Source organism: Salvelinus sp. IW2-2015, linkage group LG20 (assembly GCF_002910315.2).
Source record: "Salvelinus sp. IW2-2015 linkage group LG20, ASM291031v2, whole genome shotgun sequence".
In the NCBI taxonomy this organism is placed as follows: domain Eukaryota; kingdom Metazoa; phylum Chordata; class Actinopteri; order Salmoniformes; family Salmonidae; genus Salvelinus; species Salvelinus sp. IW2-2015.
The window spans coordinates 66367905-66382100 of record NC_036860.1 but is presented as its reverse complement, the minus strand read 5'-3'; the positions used below and the strand labels follow the sequence as shown (position 1 = coordinate 66382100).

The window sequence follows — 14196 nt, the reverse complement described above, 5'->3', positions numbered from 1 at the left end:
TTTTAAAAATTAAATTGAAATGCTTGACATTAATTTACTAAATGGACTTTAACAAAGTTGCCCCCCAGCCCTGGATATTGTAATTAATAATGTGAACTACAAATATGGTAATGAGTCAAGAGTCCAATAACCCTTTTATATCCAATATGCATCCTCTAATTGTAAATAAAATATATATTTAAGTTACAAGCCTGTGTTGTAAATGACAAGCTACAGTACATCGTGACTGCTAGTTCTCAGCACACTAGATCCTGCTCTCCTTGTGCAGTGCCTACCGGACTCTTTGGCAAACAGAGGATAATGTTACCTTCTGCAATTAGGAAAAGCTAAATAGTTTTAAGGGTTTTACCTCTTTAGAGAAAGAAAAAAACTAATCCCCTTAAGCAGCGTGTGGGCCAGGGATTACCAGACTGCTGTCAATCTTTGCTTAGTGTTAATTACACATATTCCCCACAATATTGAGGAAGTTAAGACATTTTATTTGCACCTCAATGGCAGGCCCACTGGGCCACTGGGCTAAACTAAGGTCTGTATGGTTAACCTCTCACATAATAAGGTTATATACTGTATAGGCCTAAAGATGTAACGATGTAACTACGGCGTGAACTATGACCTCTCAAGTGGTTAGTTAATGGAGCAGAAACTGTCGTGGCTTTCTTGTTCACAGATAATAGGCAACAACAGGCTTACACAGGCCACTCAACTCATTCAACACATTCAACCCAACTTGAAATATGTCCAATTATCAAGATTACTGGCTGTAGCCTAACATGGATAACACTTATAGCTGTTGCTAATCACATATTATATTATTGTGTGTTTTGGTTGCCAGGTTTTTTAACTAATTTAATAGAATTAAACAAATAAGCATTAATTCAACTAAATAACTGGACAATTGAGCAAATACATGTATTTATTTCTTATTTATTTATGTATTTAACTAATAAAATTAAAAAAATACACAAAACAACTAGGCCTATTTTTAAGTGAAAAGAATTATGACATTTATTTTATTGAAAATTAAAGTATTGGGAGGTGGACGTGTAGACGTCCTCTCTGAGAAAACGTGTAATACGCCGATAGGCCTATCAATAACTATTTAACTATTTAAACTATTTTTTTTATGTAGGTCCTAGGCCTGTTTATTAAACAAAAGAGCACATGACATGTGTCTCTTTTGTAAGGATATCATTATCTCCTAAATGTGTGATTTGGTCACTTGTTCTGATAATAATGTATTCACCCTTTGATTAAGACACCAGTCAAACATTAAGCTGACATCTTGTAATCCTATGTCCTGACTGAACATCTTGTAATTATGATTTTGTTCTCTGACTACCTTAAGCCATAATCTCCTACCCAACCTGCTCCTTTTACAGGCCATCGTGAGCATGGCCTGCAAATTCCAAATGACACCCTATCCCCGGGGCCTACACAGTGCTTTACTTTTGAACAGAGCCCTTTGGTCCAATGGTCAAAATTAGTGCACCATAAAGGGAATAGGGAAAAGGGTGGTATTTGGGACACAAACCATGACATCTGGAGATATGGTTTTAAGATTTATGTAAGGCGGTTTATAAACCAACACTGACTGACTGACAGGCAGGGCAGAAGACTTGTCTTGGGGAGGGGTTAGTGGCCTAGCTCAGCATTGGTGCATTGGTTCAATGGGGACAATGTAGTTACCCCTAAACCCAAGGCTGGGGCAAATCGAACATGACAACCCCCCTTTTACGTGTCTTGGTGGGGAGGTGGGGGCTGTCAAATGGGCGGAGTGAAGGGGGTCTTACCATAAGGAGTACTTTATAAACCCCAGAAGATACAGCCTCCTCTATGAGACAAAACCACTACTGGAGTGTCAGCTAGTAGACTAACAGGTGCCTCTACTACTGAGATGCGACGGATGCTTACTAACGCAGATTTTTTCAATTCGATTTTAGATTTTTATTTCAACAAAACAATCGAAATTGTTGTTTCAATCTATTTAACATTTAGTGTTTCATTCTATTAAAACATTTTGCTATTCATTCTGAAGACTTAAAACTTTGTTTTAAAAATACGTGTCTCGGGAGTTTAGGCTACATTTGTTTATCAGTGTCATTTCAATATAGTTTGAGATTATTCTTTTTTCATCAAATGTGGCTACTTGGTTCAACTCCTGAAGTCATGGAAGAGCGCCTGTCACCTTCTGCGTGTTTCGTCCGGAACCCCGGCAATAACCACAACACCGCAGCAGCGAGGGTTCACAGTATTGAAGCAATATTGGGATTTAAAGACGAAAACATATATAATCAATCTGTCTCATACAATGGATCATCAGGGAAACTCGCCGAGCGGAGAGGGAACGGAATTATGTCATCCCTGAAGAAAGAACACAACACGGAAAGTTTTGACAGTAAGTGACACTGCAATGTGTATTAAACTAGAGGCCTTGTTAAAATGGTGATTCAAAATGGTTCAATCTTGATTGATTCAAAATGTTATTTTCACACCAGTAAGCTATTTATTCCATGTTTATAAATATGTGTAAGTAGACTTTTGAATCACGGAGTAAAAAGTCACATATAAAGGCAAATACACTTTCAGAAGTTCATACATTGATTTAGCCTATAATGTGTTTTTAGGTGTCTGCTGCAGCAGTTCGGGGGCCTCTGTTAGTCCTGATTTACCTGACGGGGAGGATAAACTGTCCGATGATGAGAACCCAAAGAAAAAGCACCGGCGCAACAGGACTACGTTCACAACCTTTCAGCTGCATGAGCTGGAGAGAGCGTTCGAGAAGTCGCACTATCCTGACGTCTACAGCAGAGAGGAGCTCGCGATGAAAGTGAATCTTCCGGAGGTTCGAGTGCAGGTAATATAGATATGAGCCAACTTGACAGACTCGTTACAGTGGTTATGATGTTCGATTCTGTCTTTAAAAGAAAACAGAAAGTTATATTTTATTACGGGGCTCAACTGAAGTTCCACTATTCCACAATACCTTTCTCTTATTTGTGGGACATTCATTTATGATTCTCAAATAATATTTTTTGGAATGCGTGGATCGTGAAAGAAGCAGTAATTGTCTGGACTTGAATAGTCAGCTTTTTACAATTAGGCCTGTACAACAATAATGTCAGTATTAGGCATAATTCCTCAATTCAAAGTCCCACTTCAGTTTATTAACTTGTAGGTAATGTACTTAGTCAACTGTCACATATTAGTAAGTATAGACTACTTGGATATTAACCGCAGGATAATTGATGATGATAGACCGTTAATTGTTATTTTAAACGTTTGTATTTGAAATTAGCATCACATAGGATGTTATCAATTGAAAATGTATTCAATTGGGCTAATATAACTCGTTAAATTATGTAAAAATGTGTTAATTTATCTTAAAACGTCTCATTTAGTTTAGGTCCTATATACTTTTTAAAATAGGCAAAATTACGCCATATAGATGTTCTCCTAAGCATTTCACTATCATCGCTAATTCTCAATTTATTTAGAGCATGTAGCCATCAAACATTCTCTCAAATATATATATATATATATATTTTAGGTCTATATTTGTTAATATTTTCAGTTAGTCATATCAAGCAATTCCATTTCAAATTTTTCAATATTATTTTCATTATGAACGCGATTTTTTTAATCGATAAAATGTCCAATATGTATTAATAACATGACAATAACTCATTTATTACACCAAGGAGGACACTCAACATTCATATTCAATATGTTTTCCCTTTATAGATATTAAATGCAAATAAACTCTTTCTCAAATAGCGAACAAAGTTTTCATGTTTGGAGAATTAGCCAATTGAGTTTATATAATTTGACAGGAAAGTTTTTGGGAAGTTGACAAGTTTTGACAAAGGGTCAATCTCAGTAGATAAGCTCCCTGATTGACTGGTTTTCTTTCATCTTACCTTCAGCTGTGTTATCGTTGATAGGGTTAAATGTAGGCTATTTCAATATTGTCATGATTTGTTCAAAATGGCCCTGAAATCCTGTTTAAGCATGTAATCATCCTTTCCCCTGTTCTCATAATATTGAACATCAGAATGTCTAATCAGAATGTTGTGTGGTTCCAGAATGTCTAATCAGAATGTTGTGTGGTTCCAGAATGACTGATCAGAATGTTGTGTGGTTCCAGAATGTCTAATCAGAATGTTGAATGTCTAATCAGAATGTAGTGTGATTCCAGAATGACTGATCAGAATGTGTGAGTTCTAGAAGATCTAATTTTGAATATTGTAATGATCCAGAATGTCTAATCAGAATGTTGTGATGATTCTAAAATGTCTAATCAGAATGTTGTGATGATTCTAAAATGTCTAATCAGAATGTTGTGATGCTTCCATCTCAGGTGTGGTTCCAGAACCGTCGGGCCAAGTGGCGTCGCCAGGAGAAGCTGGAGGTGAGCTCCATCAAGCTCCAGGACACTTCCTCCTTCCTGTCCTTCAGCCGCTCCTCCTCCCAGTCTCTGGGCTCCGGGCTACAGGTGGAGCCATGGCTCAGCACTCCCACCACCACTGCCACCCCCCTGCAGTCCCTTTCCGGGTTCATCACCAGCCCATCTCAGGGTCTCCAAAGAACCTCCAGCTACACTCCTCCACCCTTTCTCAACTCCCCCAGTTTCGGGCATATTGGTTCTCTGTGTCCTCCTCCGCCGCCCCCGTACCAGTGCTCAGCGTCTGGGTACGTGGACAAGTTAACTATGGAGGAGTTGGATCCTCGTAATTCTAGTATTGTGTCTCTGAGGATGAAGGCTAAGGAGCATATTCAGTCTATTGGGAAGACATGGTGAGGATGGATAGATGCTGTCTGCATCCCTCTGACTGGGGCCAACACTTTAAAGACTACTACTGCATGCAGTGCTGCTGCTCTAGTCTGTGGACATGGATGTCCACTGTGCTAGAGGACTAGAGGACTAGAGGACTAGAGGACTAGAGGGCTAGAGGACTAGAGGACTAGAGGACTAGACGACTAGAGGACTAGAGGACTAGAGGGCTAGAGGACTAGAGGACTAGAGGACTAGAGGGCTAGAGGACTAGAGGACTAGAGGACTCCACGAGATGATGCAAACTATTGTTTCTTCTTCAGTGGTTTACATCATCGTCCCAGTCAGTTTTTTTGTGAATTCTCAGTATTGGAGGAGGAACAACTATGTCTAATTTCAGATATTCACGTTTTATAATGAACTTTCACTGTCAGTGTTATGCTTGGATTCACCAAGATCCATCCGGTCTACTTTTAATGAAAAATGAAGGATGCCATTGAGGAGAAAGTGGAAGTGTGAAMTGTTTGTCTATGTTGCCCATAACCTGGTTTCTATGTCATAATTTCCATCCCTATTTGAACAATTCTCTTCTGTTATTCTGCTAAGACATTCCCATCCCAGGATCAATGTATGTATTGTTGATTACCAACCCTTGTTTAGATACCTTTCTTTCAGTATTTTTCCATTTTGTGCCGCTGACTTTACAAATGCACAAATGTAGATGAACAAATGTCCATTTGCTGTAATTAGTTTCTCTCTGTACTTGAATGATATTATGGAAATAAACCTGTATATTTACATCAACCCTCCAGGCTGACAATGTGCAAACTCTTCTTTCATTACCTGTCAAGCCTGAATAGCCATATTTAAGCAATAAGGCCAGAGTAGGTGTGGTATATGGCCAATATACCAACACTAAAGGCTGTGGTATATTGTCCATATATCACAAATATAATATACAATATAACTCCTGTCTTTTCCAAGAGGGTTGTTTTTACTCAATAGTTTAACTTTTTAGAAAACAGGTGGTTCTATACTGCAAATTGAAATCACAAATCACAGAGCAGAACACGTAAATGTGGTGTCTGGTTCCCTCTAGTGGACATTAGTCTTATGACAGGTGGGAAGTGAGCTGGCAATCAAAGAATCTATGGCAATCAAATCCTAGATGCCATCGCCTGCTGTTGTGCACTTGAGCAAGGCACTTAACCCCCCACAACAACAGGTGCCCAGAGTCGCAGCCCCCTTCACCTTTCCAAAAACACCTGTGTATGTGTGTCTTTCGGAAGGGTCGCGTTAACAGCAGAAGTCAAATTTGATTTGGACCTTGTGTGCAATTGGTCAATAAAGTCATGTGAATCTTTAGTGGCAGCCAACACAATTGAAACTCACCCAGTCAGTTCTTAAGAGGCAACTTTCACTTGAGTCAAATTTATACTTTTAGTTTCCCATCGACATCAACGCATGACCAAGTGAAAATTCAGAAAGTATTCAACCCCCTTGACCTTTTCCACATTTTGTTGTGTTACATCCTGACATTTTGTGTCACTAATCTTCACACAATATCCCATGATGTCAAAGTAGATTCTTTCATTAAAAATAAAAAGCTGAAATGTCTTGAGTCAATAAGTATTCAACCACTTTGTTATGGCAAGCCTAAATACGTTCAGGAGTAAAAATGTGCTTAACAAATCACATAATAAGTTGCATGGACTCACTCTCTGTGCAATAATAGTGGTTAACATAATTTTTCTATGACTACCCCATCTCTGTACACCACACATACAATTATCTGTAAAGCCCCTTAGTCGAGCACTGAATTTCAAGCACATATTCGACCACAAAGACCCGGGAGGTTTTCCAATGCCTGGCAAAGAAGGACACCGATTGGTAGATGGGTATAAAAAAAAAGAGACAAAAACACTGAATATCGTTTTGAGCATAGTGAAGTTATTAATTAGGCTATGGATCAATGCACCCTGTCACTACAAAGATACAGGAGTCCTTCCTAACTCAGTTGCTGGAGAGGAAGAAAACCGCTCAGGGATTTCACCATGATGCCAATTGCAATATTAATGCAGTTACAGAGTTTAATGCCTGTGATAGGAGATAACTAAGGATGGATAAACAACATTGTAGTTACTCGACAATATTAACCTAAATGACAAAAGAAGGAAGTCTGTACAGAATAAAAAACATTCCAAAACATGCATTCTGTTTGCAACAAGACACTAAAGTAATACTGCAAAAAATGTGGCAAAGAAATGAACTTTTTGTCTTGAATACAAAATGTTATGCTTGGGGCAAATCCAATACTGTGATATTAGTGCTAGTATGAACTCGGACCCATGAGCAGAGAAACACAGCAGGCAGAGGTATGGGTAAATCCAGAATATTTACTGAAGATCTTCATAGCAAAACAACAACGCAAGGGCACACGAGAACACTGAACAAAACATGAGACCTGAGCAACTGGCCCAGTCCACAGAGGAACCTAAATAGTCATCCAGCAGCTGATCCCAATAAATCCAATCAGGGTCACCTGGATACTAGAAGTAACCCAGGGGTGCTTTCCAGTGGCAACCTCAGGTAGTACACTCAAGGGAGAAAACCTGACCTGTGACAAATGTWACACATTACTGAGTACCACTCTTCATATTTTCAAGCATGGTGGTGGCTGCATCATGTTATTGGTATGCTTGTCATCGATGAGGACTAGGGAGTTTTTTTWAATGAAAATAAACGGAATAGAGCTAAGCATAGGCAAAATCCTGGAGGGAAACCTGGCTCAGTCTGCTTTCCAACAGACACTGGAAGACTAAGACACCTTTCATCAGGACAATAACCTAAAACACAAGGACAAATCTACACTGGAGTTGCTCAGCAAGACACTGAATGTTCCCGAGTGCGTGCTATAGGTGGGTGCTGCTATGGTGACCAGCGAGCTGAGATAAGGGGGGACTTTACCTAGCAGGGTCTTGTAGATGACCTGGAGCCAGTGGGTTTGGCGATGAGTATGAAGCGAAGGCCAGCCAACGAGAGCATACAGGTTGCAGTGGTGGGTAGTATATGGGGCTTTGGTTACAAAACGGATGGCACTGTGATAGACTGCATCCAATTTATTGAGTAGGGTATTGGAGGCTATTTTGTAAATGACATCGCTGAAGTCGAGGATCGGTAGGATGGTCAGTTTTACAAGGGTATGTTTGGCAGCATGAGTGAAGGATGCTTTGTTTGCGAAATAGGAAGCCAATTCTAGATTTAACTTTGGATTGGAGATGTTTGATGTGAGTCTGGAAGGAGAGTTTACAGTCTAACCAGACATGATCTATGATCTACTATATACTATTAGCTACTAATTTCTACTATCTACTATTATCTACTATGATCTACTACAATCTACTATGATCTACTACAGTGGCTTGCAAAAGTATTCACCCCCTTGGCATTTTTCCTATTTTGTTGCCTTACAAACTGGAATTAAATAGATTTTTTGGGGGGGGGTTTGTATCATTTTATTTACACAACATGCCTACCACTTTGAAGATGCAAAATCTTTTTTATAGTGAAACAAACAAGATATAAGACAGAAAAACTGAAAACTTGAGCGTGCATTACTTCCCCCCCCCCCAAAGTCAATACTGCATAGAGCAACTTTTTGCAGCAATTACAGCTGCAAGTCTCTTGGGGTATGTATCTACAAGCCTGGCACATCTAGCCATTGGGATTTTTGCCCATTCTTCAAGGCAAAACTGCTCCAGCTCCTTCAAGTTGGATGGGTTCCGCTGGTGTACAGCAATCTTTAAATCATACCACAGATTCTCAATTGGATTGAGGTCTGGGCTTTGACTAGGCCATTCCAAGACATTTAAATGTCTCCCTTTAAACCTCTCGAGTGTTGCTTTAGCAGTATGCTTAGGGTCATCGTCCTGCTGGAAGGTGAACCTCCGTCCCAGTCTCAAATCTCTGGAAGACAAACAGGTTTCCCTCAAGAATTTCCCTGTATTTAGCATCATCCATCATTCCTTCAATTCTGACCAGTTTCCCAGTCCCTGCCGTTGAAAAAACATCCCCACAGCATGATSCTGCCACCACCATGGTTCACTGGGGTTCACTGGGATGGGGTTCTCGGGGTGATGAGAGGTGTTGGGTTTGTGCCAGACATGGTGTTTTCCTTGATGGCCAAAAAACTAAATTTTAGTSTCATCTGACCAGAGTACCTTCTTCCATATGTTTGGGGAGTCTCCCACATGCCTTTTGGCAAACACCAAACATGTTTGCTTATTTCTTTCTAGAAGCAATGGCTTTTTTCTGGACACTCTTCCGTAAAGCCCAGCTCTGTGGAGTGTAAGGCTTAAAGTGGTCCTATGGACAGATACTCCAATCTCCGCTGTGGAGCTTTGCAGCTCCTTCAATGTTATCTTTGGTCTCTTTGTTGCCTCTATGATTAATGCCCTCCTTGCCTGGTCCGTGAGTTAGGAGAGCTTCTTTGTCTTCATGGTGCCACTTGCTTGGTAGTGCCCCTTGCTTAGTGATGTTGCAGACTCTGGGGCCCTTCAGAACAGGTCTATATATACTCAGATCATGTGACAGTGTAACGATTGCCATCGGGAGAAGGAGAAGAGGACCAAGGTGCAGCGTGGTAAGTGTCCATAATACTTTTAATAAATACTAAACACTTGAACAAAAACAACAAAGCGACAAACGAACAGTTCTGCAAGGTGCACTACACTAAACAGAAAACAACTACCCACAAACACAGGTGGGAAACAGGCTACCTAAGTATGGTTCTCAATCAGAGACAACGATTGACAGCTGCCTCTGATTGGGAACCATACCAGGCCAAACACATAGAAATACAAAACATAGAACAAAACATAGAATGCCCACCCCAACTCACGCCCTGACCAAACCACAATAGAGACATAAACAAGGAACTAAGGTCAGGGCGTGACAGACAGATCATGTGACACTAAGATTGCACACAGGTGGACTTTATTTATCTAATTATGTGACTTCTGAAGGTAATTGTTTGCACCAGATCTTATTTAGGGGCTTCATAGCAAAGGGGGTGAATACATATGCAGGCACCACTTTTCAGTTTTTTATTTTATTTTTTATTTTGAAACAAGTTATTTTTTCAATTTCACTTCCATTTCACCTTGGACTATTTTGTGTATGTCCATTACATGAAATCCAAATAAAAATCTATTTAAATTGCAGGTTGTAATGCAACAAAATAGGAAAAACGCCAAGGGGATGAATACTTTTGCAAGGCACTGTATCAACTATTACCTACTATCTACTATTATCTACTAATATCATCTACTATTATCTGTGACAAATGAGGGGAGAAAACAGAGTGGAGAACAAGCCTGGTTTATGCCAACAGGATGCGCCTTAACCAAATGAAATTGTTCCAATTACGATTTCTCACTGTGAGAAAGTCTGGAGCAGATAATTGAGGCCATTGTTGTCAGGGGACAGCTGAGTAGAGAGGCATGAGTCCTTGTATGCGTCCCAAATAGCATCCTATTTTCTATATGGTGCACTACTTTCCCATAGGGCTCTGGTCTAAAGTAGTGCATTATATAGGGAGTAGGGTGCCATTTGGAACGTAATGACTGCCTGTATGCACATTATGCCTCACAAAGATCAGCTTGTCATTAGATTTATGTATTGCTGGCTCACTGAAAGATACAAGCCAGTATTATGTCCTTTGCCAAAATGTAGCCTAATTGTAATGATTGCCAAATTGTTGCCCGAAAACGTCTAACAGGAATTTAATAGTTTTAAGAACTAACTTCAATGATAGTGAAGCTTATATTTGGAGTATCTGAGGTAGTTTAGAGAAATGTAAGGATGCATATCAGTTGTCAGATTTAAATATGCGATAGATAGATAAACATTTTGTAAAATCAAAAAATATTATATAATTAAAACATGTCTTTATTAGAAAGTGGAATGGGGAACGCAGTCGTCACTGTGCAGTCGTCACAGGCTCTGATGAGACGCTTGTCTGCCATCTTGTGGTGAATATGTTGCCTCTGCACTTCTTCACCCGTTGTCAGTTGAAAATGAAGTACATACAGTACTACAGTATATATACCTCCTAGAGTCGATTATCTAAGTAACATAATAAAAAATCCCCATCAAAATACCGTCAGTTTAAGCTAGAGATATCTGTTGTTTGTAACACGTCCACATCTGCGGTGAAAGGTGACAGAGATAGAGCGGTGTTTGTCAGAGCATGAGACATCCCGAAAATCAGTCTTCTCATGAAAACCTCTGTATCGTCCAAACGGTTTGACTGAACCTATGGGACTCATCTGAAGGTAACCAGTACATTAAAAATGTTTTATGCAAGTAAGGAGGTATGGACACTTCAAAACCTTATTCCTCATTATTTATTTTTGGACTGTCTTATTTGCCATTTATGAATGTGTCATTCAATGTGTTTCTATGGGTTATAGTAGTAAAGGCCAAATTCAATATTTTATCAAAAAAAAATATATATATATTTGTTTTGTATACCTCTGTATGGTTATGTAAAGGAACACCCAGATATCCACAATGCAGTTATCACAACAATTTCAGATTTATTCAATGTTCTTTACACATTGTTGTTGATGGGGGGGGGGGAGTATTTTGAGTGGCATACAATAAATAGTAGATGACGTCATGTAATTATTATGATAATTATGTTATTATATATCATATAGGGTAAACTCTAATATAGGCTATAATGTTTTCAAAATATTGTGAACAGGTGCGCTGAATGCAGCGACTGGAACTGAGTCTCTGAGGCGTGTAGTGCCGGTCATCATAGCACAGCTGCAGTCCAGAGCTGACTGTCTGTCTTCAGGCGAAGATAGTGTTCTCCTTCATGTTGAAAGCCAATCGAAAGAGGTCTGTCAGCTACGGAGAGGAAACGCAGGAATACAACAATGTAGCACTCATACCTGAACCACGTAAACCTGCAATCAAATAGCATTACCGGTTTTAAATAATCAGACTTCATAAACGTGCCTTTTTAAATAATCAGACTTCATAAACATGCCTTTTTAAATAATCAGACTTCATAAACATGCCTTTTTAAATAATCATACTTCATAAACATGTTGTTACTACTGAACTCAAACATTAAGAATGAAGTCAAACATTTATATTCTAATAAATAGCCTACTGGATATTAGGAGATGCGATGAGTACATAGGCTACATACTATAAAGGGAAAGAACGGAGGAACAGCATTCACCTAATTGACACTAACCTCTCACCAGTACTAACCTGTTTCAGGTATCGGTGTCTATCTGTCTCTTCCCACTTTGTGGTCTTGAGTACTCCCATCCGAGAGAGAACATGTTCCTGTCCCTGTCTCTGGGTCTGGCTCTGTCTCTTGTTCTCCAGTCCCCCCAGAGTCCTGATGAAGCCTTGCACCAGCTTGGACGGCTGCACATATCTATCCAGCAGCTTGTCTTCCTCTGAAGACGGTATATTGTCCCTGTTGCTGCTATCCTCTGATCCAGAGAGACTGTCAAGGCTTTTCTTCCCCATCAAGTGACCTAAAGAAAAAAGTTTGTACATAAAGAATGTATGGATGAACATTGAGGAAGATTGAATATTGAAGTTAGTGTTCTTTTGAGTCCAATTCTGGTTTGGAGACTAAGACAATTCAACGCTCGGGTTGTTATTTGAACAACCAATGTCCTGCGTCACAATGTCTTCGTTTGCTCTGAGCTTTCTCACCCAGGAACATTTCACCTAAACTTTTCACAGGAAATGTAACTTGCCCACCAAATAGAATACTCATCTTTCTGGGTAACCAAGGTGATTATACAAAACAAAGGCAACAGTCGACTGTCTACATTAAGTCCTATTATTTTATTTTTTACATCAGCTCAACGATTCATTCAGAAAATCGTGACACCGTTAGGCATGGTTTGTGCAGTGGTTTCCCATCTTTAAAAAAAAATGTTATCTCGAAACAAACTTTTCATCTATCCAGCAGAATCTCAAAAACCGAAGTAGATCATAACAATAATAACACTTTGTAATTTTATTAGAAATAATAATATATTATTCTGTAATATAAATAACAACAATAATAGGTATCTTACCTACTGCCCAGTGATTCCCTCGTGGGAACACTTTTCCAATGGCTCCAGCATTCTCTGAACAATGCACCAAACATGAAATTGATACCAATATAATAGCAATCGACAAGGAAGGTTTGTAGGTCCATGCATGGCACAGGTCGCCCATGATATCGCAGAGAGAGGAGCAAGCGTTATAATAAGGTATTATAATCCTTATTGGCTGTATATCCGTCCAGTTGAAATTTTCATAAACTAATGGTGGTCTTCCATAATCAGTTCATTTATATAATACCGCTACCGACCCTTCAAGTTTGTTGTCTTTGCGAAGTTATACGGGAGTGACTCCATAGGGGCGATAGCTCTGAAGTAGGCGACGTTGAAAGTTAAATGCCTTTCCTGAGTGTTATACGTCAGAGATCCTTTAAAAAAAATACACCCATGATGTTAAATGAAAATGTGACAAATTGTGATAACCTGCCATTACGAAACACGCCTGGATAATGTGTGTGTAGAGACTGCATTCGCACRTCAGCGTCATTTCATTAACATTGACGGGTTGTGTTTTCGTCTTTGCAGAGCCTGTATAGCCTGGGACATTCCAAGTGACAACCTATTTCCCAAATATTCCCTATAAGGGGTAGTGCACTATGTAGCAAATAGGGTGCCATTTGCGACAGTCTGTTATTAATAACAGGCAGTTAATTGCTTCCCCTTATAGCAGGTAATTAATTCATATTACTTATTACAGTTCTTCACTAGGCTGTTTGATGGCCAGTGTCATGCCCTGTGTTCTGGTGACCAGTTACAGTATGCCTATGCCTATGCTAGATAAGAATAGAATACAACTAAGTGGAGTAGATTAGATAGAGTAGAGTAGGCCTAGAGTGGAGTAGAGTGGAGTAGAGTAGGCCTAGAGTGGAGTAGAGTAGAGTAGAGTGGAGTAGGCCTAGAGTGGAGTAGAGTAGGCCTAGAGTGGAGTAGAGTAGAGTAGAGTGGAGTAGGCCTAGAGTAGAGTAGAGTAGAATGGAGGAGAGTAGAACGGAGTAGAGTGGAGTAGGCCTAAAGTAGAGTGGAGTAGAGTAGAGTGGAGCGGAGTAGGGTGGTGTAGAGTGGAGTGGAGTAGGCCTAAAGTAGAGTAGATTAGAGTGGAGTAGACCTAGAGTAGAGTGGAGTGGAGTAGGCCTAGAGGAGAGTGGAGTAGAGAGGAGTGGAGTAGGCCTAGAGTAGTGGAGTAGAGTGGAGTGGGCCTAGAGTAGAGTGGGGTAGAGTGGAGTAGAGTGGAGGGGAGTAGGCCTAGAGTAGAGTTGGGGTAGAGAGGAGTAGATT

General features: G+C 39.8%; 2 protein-coding genes across 2 annotated transcripts; one reads left to right on the top strand and one right to left on the bottom strand.

Moving 5' to 3' along the window:
- The first annotated feature begins 1850 nt into the window (after window positions 1–1850).
- On the top strand, window positions 1851–5259 carry rx3 (retinal homeobox gene 3). Its single transcript, XM_024010935.2, has 3 exons — window positions 1851–2395; window positions 2625–2854; window positions 4358–5259. Exons 1-3 carry the CDS (start codon window positions 2137–2139, stop codon window positions 4796–4798), a joined length of 930 nt encoding a protein of 309 aa, XP_023866703.1. The 5' UTR covers window positions 1851–2136; the 3' UTR covers window positions 4799–5259.
- Window positions 5260–11406: 6147 nt separating this feature from the next.
- On the bottom strand, window positions 11407–13239 carry grp (gastrin-releasing peptide). Its single transcript, XM_024012878.2, has 3 exons — window positions 12892–13239; window positions 12062–12336; window positions 11407–11689 (listed from the first exon to the last, which is right to left on the bottom strand). The coding sequence occupies exons 1-3, from the start codon at window positions 13034–13036 to the stop codon at window positions 11633–11635; spliced, it is 477 nt and encodes a 158-aa protein (XP_023868646.1). The 5' UTR covers window positions 13037–13239; the 3' UTR covers window positions 11407–11632.
- Window positions 13240–14196: the final 957 nt, after the last annotated feature.